The sequence below is a fragment of the Galeopterus variegatus genome, unplaced genomic scaffold (assembly GCF_000696425.1).
Source record: "Galeopterus variegatus unplaced genomic scaffold, G_variegatus-3.0.2 Scaffold2840, whole genome shotgun sequence".
Classification (NCBI taxonomy): domain Eukaryota; kingdom Metazoa; phylum Chordata; class Mammalia; order Dermoptera; family Cynocephalidae; genus Galeopterus; species Galeopterus variegatus.
In genome coordinates this window covers 10,347-19,151 of record NW_007728951.1, presented here as the reverse complement: position 1 = coordinate 19,151, position 8,805 = coordinate 10,347, and the positions used below count along the sequence as shown (strand labels likewise).

Below are 8,805 nucleotides of genomic sequence, written 5' to 3'. Positions count from 1 at the left end.
TATATTCCCAGCAGTGGGATAGCTGGGTCATATGGCAGATCTATCTGCAATTGTTTGAGGAACCTCCATACCATTTTCCATAGAGGCTGCACCATTTTGCATTCCCACCAACAATGTATGAGAGTTCCTTTTTCTCCGCAACCTCGCTGGCATTTATCGTTCAGAGTCTTTTGGATTTTAGCCATCCTCACTGGGGTGAGATGGTATCTCAGTGTAGTTTTGATTTTTTATTTCTGATTTTTGATGTACTATGAGTATGTTTTTGTTGTCGTTGTTCTCTGAATTTTTTACTTCCAGGAATCATTAAATCAAAAAGACTTTGCTTTTTCGTTTCAGAGGGAAAAAATCTAAGAAAATCCCATTTGTTTTATATTTATATTTTAGTATTTTTCCTCTAAGATGCTGAGGAACAAATTTATTCATGTTTTCTGAAACACTTGTACTCTAAAACAAGCCCCCTTCCTAGAGCTGGACCCTATGCAATCAAAATGTTCCTTATACGTATTTGCAAATTTTAAAAAAATATAAAGCAGTCTTTCTTTGCATTTAATAATTGTGTTGAACTTAGTGTCATGTGAAATTTTTTGTATTTTACTCTAGCTTTTCACAAGCAGAAAATAGTTAAATTAAATTACTTGGCTTTTCTCTTTTCACCCATGAGAATTTTAAAAACTAAGTCTTTCTTCTTTTCCGTTTTTGCTATTTGTGAAGACTGGGTTACCACATAGAAGGAACTGGGTGTTTCAATGTGAAAGAATCTGCTTATTTCCTTTCCAGCAAACTTTTTGTCCTCCTTTAACACTTAATCTGATAGCATTATCTTTTGAGCTAAGAAATCTGAGAATATAGAATCTATCACACGTTGTCCTAGACATTCTTCAAGTCAACAGAAGAATCACAGGCAATTCTCTCTATTCAACTAAGTGTGAAAAGGTTTATAGATTTATCACTTCTAAAGAAAAATCATACATTGAACACTTTCAATCATTTTAGACCCACAGCTGTGTACTATACAGTATACATATATCTACTGTCTTTGCAAAGACTGAAGGGCATAGTTGAATTGTTACCTGTTTCTGATTTTGATTTTGGCAGCGAATATTTTCAAAGTGTTTAATAAAGTGTGGGGAGTGGGTTTTTTTTTTCCCCAATAGGTATGCTATTTCTGTGATTTATAATTCAAAAGGTATTTTTATATATATGTATTTATATATATATGTCTGTGTGTATGTATGTATGTATATAGAAAAAGTGTGCTACTCACCTTTGGGTCATAATCACTTTTGGTTTCTTTCCCTGAAGGCAACATTTGGAATAGTGCTTCCTGCAACATCAAATAAGAAAAAGTTCTAAATATTTTCATGAATTCTATTTAGTGTGCTCATTCATTTCTGCTTAATCAAATTCTACAGAAATAAATGGTGACTGGCAAAGAGCTGATACTGTCTGGAATAAAATGCAAGAAGAAAATGTTATTCCTCGTGAGAAGACATTAAGATTATTAGCAGAAATCCTTAGAAACAGTAATCGGGAAGTTCCATTTGATGTGCCTGAGGTAATTTGTTTTTCACACAAGCATAACAGATTTTGTTGTCAGTATATCTTTAGGTCATACATTAGCCCTTTTATACTGAAAAGATCACTATATTTACCAGTCTTTGTTTAACTGAATAATTTTGTTTTAAAGTTGTGGTATGAACATGAAAAACATTCCCTGAATTCTTCATCACCCTCACCTGTAGAAACTAAGTTCCAGAAAGATGTGCTGAATGCCTGCCAACAGAAGAAAAACAGAGGTAAACATGTACATGGGTTCTTCTTTCTAATAGCGTGAGATCTGAGCCCAACATTTAAAAATAGAGATGAAACTTAAATTTTATATATTATTAATTATTTTCTTTCTTACTTTAAATTAACAAAGACATTTTGGGGCAATTGGAAAATTTTAACTATCGACTCAGTGGTAGATAGTATTAAGGAATTACTTTTATTTTTATTAGATAGAATAATAGTATTATGATTTATAGGAAAATGTCCTTCAGTTTTGAAATCCATATAAAGTATTGAGGGATGAAAATAAAATCAAGATTTTTGTAATTTATTTTAAAGTACCTAAGCCATAAATAACAAAGAAATCAAATCTGGTGAAATGTTAATAATAATTGTTAGAGGGCTGGCTGGCTAGCCCACTTGGTTAGATCATAGTGCTGATAACACCAAGGTCAACGGTTCGGATCCCCTTACCAGCCAGCTGCAAAAAAACAAACAAAAACAAAACAAAACAAACAAAAAAACCCAAATAATATCTGTTAGGTGTACGTGATGAGTATATGGGATGGGAGGTAGGGTTCATTATGCTATCCTCTTTACATTTTTCTGTACATTTGAAATTTTTCATAATAAACACTATTATCAGCATTCAAGTAATCAAAATTTATACTTTGGAAATAACATCTCAATTTTGGGGGGCAAATATTATAACTTATTTGAAAGTGGAAAATGATTAGGACATTAACTACCATACTAGTGTGTGTTGAAGGAATCAAGCAGTACCTCAAGGTTGGAGGCCTTTTGCTTGGTCCTCTTCCCTTTCTCTAGTAGTAAACTTTAGACACCTCCACATCTATTATGACTAACTTTAAAATTTGTGTGACCATCTTTAACCCTCTATATGAGCTTACAAATTGAATTCCATATTTTTATTTAGACTTCCTTATCCCCAAATCATATATTACTCTTGTATCCCTTATTTTTGTTAATTTCTTTCCGTAAAATACTTTAATTCCTTCAGGTTTTCTGTGGATTTAAAGTATCCTTGGGCTGGCCCGGTGGCGCACTGGATAAGTGCGCCGCTTGGGAAGCGCGGCGGCGCTCCCGCCCGAGGGTTCGGATCCCACATACAGACCGGTTCCCGCTCACTGGCTGAGCGAGGCGCGGGAGCAACGCCGAGGGTTGTGGTCCCGTTGCCGGTCCCCAGTCCGGTGCGGGGGCAACACTGAGGGTTGTGATCCGTTGCCGGACATGGAAAAAGACAAAAGACAAAAAATAAAATAAAGCTTTAAAATTCCTGAAAGAGCCTCCATAAAAAAAAAATAAATAAATAAAGTATCCTTTATGATAATTTAACTATTAAGGAAACAAATATAGCAGGGTTTCTTTTTTCCACATTGGTATCGACAGTTTTGAACTCTGTTCAACTTCTTAATTTCCTGACTTAAGTAGAAAGTTTGTGACACCAACATAAAATGTATGAAGTAAGCATAAGCTAAGTACCTGTGCTTTCTCAGTTACCTGGAATATATAACTTTTTATTCTTGTGGAGTCATTTTCTATGCTGCATATTACATCTGTACATCCTTGAGTCTTTCGTCATGTATCTGTTAAAGCTAGATGTAAAATTAGTTATCATTGTCAATACTATCTAGATATTCTGGTGAAATTTTGATTTGACTGAAATGAATATAAGGTTAGTGTGTAGTTTTGGTTTAAAGATTCTAAAACTTCTACATATATTGCCTTTTTAAAAATTGTTTTTACTTACGTGAAAACATTTAACTAGTTAACTAGGTAAATATAATGCAATGTTTATTATAAATGTAGAGATCTGTCCCCATCCTGGTTTTAATATGTGATTTTCATTTGTCTAATTGGTTTTATTTTCTTAATTCTTCAGAGTAGTTACTTTTTTGTATCTCTCAGGATTGAAATGCTTAGCAAAATATGAGTCCTTTGAAAACTGAGTGCTTTCATTAGCGCTTTTCTGATAGTTTAGACTACTTAAGGTATACTGTGATTGTCACACCAGAAATAAACCTGTGGTGAGTGGATTTGGCACATTAAAATGCTAACTTAAAAAAAAAAAAAAAAAACAACTAGGGCCGGCCCGGTGGCGCACTCGGTAGAGTGCGGCGCTTGGGAGTGGGGCGGCGCTCCCGCCAAGGGGTCGGATCCCATATAGAGACCGGTCAGCTTGCTGGTTGAGCGTGGTGCGGGCGCGACACCGAGGGTTGCGATCCCGTTGCCAGTCATGGTATGGGCGCGACACTGAGGGCTGCAATCCCGTTACTGGTCACGAAAAAAGACAAAAAGGAAAAAAAAAAACAACTAGGGCCGGCCCGGTGGCGCACTCGGTAGAGTGCGGCGCTTGGGAGTGGGGCGGCGCTCCCGCCAAGGGGTCGGATCCCATATAGAGACCGGTCAGCTTGCTGGTTGAGCGTGGTGCGGGCGCGACACCGAGGGTTGCGATCCCGTTGCCAGTCATGGTATGGGCGCGACACTGAGGGCTGCAATCCCGTTACTGGTCACGAAAAAAGACAAAAAGGAAAAAAAAAAACAACTAGGGCCGGCCCGGTGGCGCACTCGGTAGAGTGCGGCGCTTGGGAGTGGGGCGGCGCTCCCGCCAAGGGGTCGGATCCCATATAGAGACCGGTCAGCTTGCTGGTTGAGCGTGGTGCGGGCGCGACACCGAGGGTTGCGATCCCGTTGCCAGTCATGGTATGGCGCGACACTGAGAGTTGCAATCCCGTTACTGGTCACGAAAAAAGACAAAAAGGAAAAAAAAAAACAACTAATGGGGAATAATAAACAGCCACACCAATTTAATGTGAAGACCACAATTTTAGAAAACAACTAGTAAGACTTTCTAGATTTATTTTATTGATTTAAAATATTCAAATAGTACTTACTGTATATTCTCATTCAACAAACTAGTGCTTAATAGGAAATAATTATATTACATCTTAACTTCTTAGCCCTCTTAGAAAATATATGCATTGAGAACTGAGTGACAGATTCTCTTGCTGTCGTGTTACTGTGTGTCATGATTTAAAATATTTCATTTAGCGAAGCTATTCTGTAACTACAATAAGTAAATAAAACCTTGTTCTTAAATTTGTGATGGATTGACACTGGTACTCAAATGAAGATATGATTTCATTTTCTCTAATTTCAGAAAAGTAAAATACAGCTGAATAGACTATGTATCTGATGCTGTAACTAATAAATAATAGTGGAATTTATTCTTGCTTATCTGTGTGTTTTTATTTTGTACTTTTTGCCAGTGCCCTGGAACATACCGGAGTTCACAAACATAAAAATCTGGTGCAAAGCACTTGGTAATTTAATGACTAATAAGGATTGTTCTTTGGAAAGCTTATTTAAAATTTGATTAATTTGTGCCACAGTACCTTTTACTCAGCCGAACAGTTCTCCTTAGTTAAGTTGCATATGTAAATGTTGTTATATTTCCTTTTTTTCTTTGAATTTAGCTTGAAGGAATAAATAAGTTTTGACATTGCTACTTCAGTTTTAATTGAGGGGTGAATGCAGGCTCTCCTAATTTATAAATATAAGCATAACAATTTTTGCTTGTTCAGAAGCCTGTGAAGTAGCTCAGAGTGATCTTCTGAACATCAATATCATGTTCATTCCTAGTTACATGTTCTGTATTTCCTTACTTAAGTCTTATATTCATAGAAGGCTGTATGTAAAAGTTCAGTTATGCCCTATCTTTACCGTGATTTGTTTATACACACAGGAGAGTGGATTGTAGTTTCAGTTGGCTGTTTATAGCCAGGCAATTTTATTTCAGAAAAGTAAGTGACTGAAAAGTGTAGTTACTTCTCTTTTGCTAACATCTTTTCATTCACTGACAGTTATTGTGAACAAGTGAAATAAAACTGTTAATCAGTCAAACAAATGTTGCTTACTTTACTTGTTAGATATCTGTATATATTTGAAAATTGTATGTTTTTGTATAAGTCCTGTCGTAACCAAATAATTTGATCTCCTAATTTTAGAATTATAAGATATATTCACTTTAATGCTATTGTGCTGAAATGTTAACTATTGTAACCATCCACTTATAGATTAAAGATTAAAAAATGAATCTTTTGCTCCCCTCAATCTAAATTATACCTGTGGTTTATCTGGCCTTTAATACACATTTTGCAATTTATTTTGAAACTGGTGTCATCTTTCAATAAACAAGTTCAGAAGAGCTATTCCTCATTTTATTAGCATGAAAATGATTTATCAACTGAAGAAAGCTAGTATGAAAAATAATTTTAAAAGGAAACCCTTTCGGGTACCATCCATTTGGATTAAGTAGTATTTTCCAAAACTGTAATATTGTCTTTAAAAGATTGGAAGAGTGACATCATCTGTTTGCTGGGTCAGTGTGTATCTCTGTAGAGTAGTAAAGATGGGTAGGTATTGAAACAGAAATATGAGCATTGTTTGTGGTTTTTCCCCTCCTTTTTGCCATTTCAGAGCGATGCCATCTCATTTTTTGTTGTTTTTTTTTCTCTCTGATAGATGCATTTAATATTTTCCTGAATGCAAAAGAGCAAGACATTGTGTTTAACAGTGAAACTTACACCAGGCTTATAAAATTACTACTGTCAGAGGAGTGTCTTACACAAGCAATGCAAGTGAAAGATTTGTAAGTATTAGTCTGTTTACTAAACTTCTCACTTTAAAACAGTATTGACTACCATTAGGATTTTTGTAATGGTGTGTTGTTGTAGTGGCAGTTGCTTGATTCCCCTATAAAAAAATATAGCCTTTTTTGGCCATACATAGTATAGCACATTTAATTTACTTTATATACTCTCATAATTCATTTAAGATATCCATGTACAGAAATGTAATTATTATGTTCTGTGACTTGTTCAGCAACTAGATCCGTGTACTTTTTGTGGTAGGAGCAGCCTGATATAATGAAGACACCAAGGGCTTTGAACTTAGTCTAGGGTTTAAATCTTACTTGAAAGCTGTATGACCTTGGGAAAATCAGCTCCCATCTCAGAGCCTCAATTTTTCTTCTATACGATGAGTACATATTAAAGATTTCCACTAGGTATTGCAGAAGATAGAGTGAGGTAGGAGTAGAGAAAACACAGGTGCTCAACTCATCTTAAATGCCTTTTTTTCTTTCCCCTTCTTTTGTGTTTGTTTGTTGTAGAAATCTGTTTAGTGGTGCTGGTTGTGGTTTTGTCTCTCTGGCTAGTTCCCTAGATTAAAATACTTTGCTAATCAAAACAAGAACAAAGGTTTCTTACTTGGTGTGTCAGTTACCTGACTCTGTTGTCTTTATCCCCAAGTTACTGTCTTGAAAACTTGAGTTATTAATCAAAAATGGCCTAGAAAGGTGTAGATCAAGGTCACCTGCTTTGAAACGTAGACATGTCCTGTTGAAGGGATCAATAGCTTTATTTTCAGTGGGAAAGGTCAACCGTTTCCTAGTATAGTGAATTCTGAAATAATCTCTCTTGGCTAATTTTTGGCCTGCAAAATTTTTTTCATAGCACTTTTAGAATATTAGGATCCTGAATAAAAAATGGATGTTTGCCATTCTTTCAAGTCACTGCATCAGAGGACTGTATTTACTGTTTGTGTTCCACGTATGTTTTGAAAAATGTCTTGTGTATGACTGTACTTGTCTATGTGGAAATACACACACACACACACACAGAGTCTTGGATCATTATTTGTATATCTTGATATCAGACAGTCACACTAAGATTATTCAGTTTTGGACCAAGCCCGTGGCGCACTTGGGAGGGTGCGGTGCTGGGAGCGCAGCAGCGCTCCCTCCGCAGGTTCGGATCCTATATGGAGATGACTGGTGCGCTCACAGCGCTCACTGGCTGAGCGCCGTGCGGCCGGTCCTCAAAAAGTACAAAAAATAAAAAATAAAAAGATTATTCAATTTTTTAATGTGCTCTGTGTCAATTGTGTGTTTATTCAACTGCTGATTAAATTACATATTTGACATTGAACAGTATCCTTTCTTCTAGAACCACTGAGTTCAAGGGTGTGGATTATCTTCTAAAATTAATTTTCTCAGAAAGTTATTATGAAACTCTCTATTACAACACTACCCATAATAAAGGTATTCTGAAGCAACAGTGATTTGGGAGGAAGGGGAGGCCAAAAAAAGAGGAGCTTTTTATGTTAGGAATTATGTATGATCAAGTGAGGAGATAGAAGCAAAGAGGGAAAACTTAAAAAAAAACATAAAACATTTAATCCTAAGATTGGTCACAACCTGAAATACTTCCCTAAAGTACAGATTATAATTTTTTCATTTTCAGTGGGCTTGTTCTAGAACACTGGTCCTCATTCTGGTAGCATGAAAAGATTCCCTACAGTCTACCACAAAGGTTCTTTTTTTTTTTTTTTTTTCCTTTTTGTCTTTTTTACTGACCGGTAATGGGATCGCAACCCTCGGTGTTGCGCCCATACTGGGGACAAGCAACAGGATTGCAACCCTCGGTGTTGCACCCGCACCGCGCTCAGCCAGTGAGCGGGAACCGGTCTCCACATGGGATCCGAACCCTCGGCGGGAGCGCCGCCGCACTCCCAAGTGGCGCACTCTCCAGTGCGCCACCGGGCCGGCCCCACCACAAAGGTTCTGATTCAGCTGATCTGGTGTGGGGCCCAAGAGTGTGCATTTTACTAAGCACCCCAGGTGATTCAAAAATCACATCTTAAACATTTTGATCACATACCATTAATAATGAATTGTACTAATGTATCACATTTAAGTACGTTATAAACCATACTCAAAAAATAGAAAACGTAGGGCTGGCCCGGTGGTGCACTGCTACAGTGCGCCGCTTGGGAGTGCGGTGGCGCTCCCGCCGAGGGTTCGGATCCCATGTGGTGACCGGTTCCCGCTCACTGGCTGAGCGCGGTGCGGGTGCAACACCGAGGGTTGCAATCCTGTTGCCGGTCAAGAAAAAAAACAAAAAAGAAAAAAAAAAATAGAAAACGTAGAGGTGGCCGGTTAGCTCAGTTATT

General features: G+C 37.1%; 1 protein-coding gene across 1 annotated transcript in view; it reads left to right on the top strand.

Annotated features, from left to right (window-relative positions):
• LOC103599066 (leucine-rich PPR motif-containing protein, mitochondrial-like) overlaps positions 1-8,805 on the top strand; it is a gene marked incomplete at its 3' end in the record, with an annotated part of 106,863 nt that overhangs the window by 89,182 nt on the left and 8,876 nt on the right. The window contains exons 28-30 of the mRNA XM_008583156.1: positions 1,413-1,555; positions 1,688-1,796; positions 6,316-6,442. Coding sequence (XP_008581378.1) covers positions 1,413-1,555; positions 1,688-1,796; positions 6,316-6,442 — 379 coding nt within the window. The remainder of the gene's footprint in view (positions 1-1,412; positions 1,556-1,687; positions 1,797-6,315; positions 6,443-8,805) is intronic.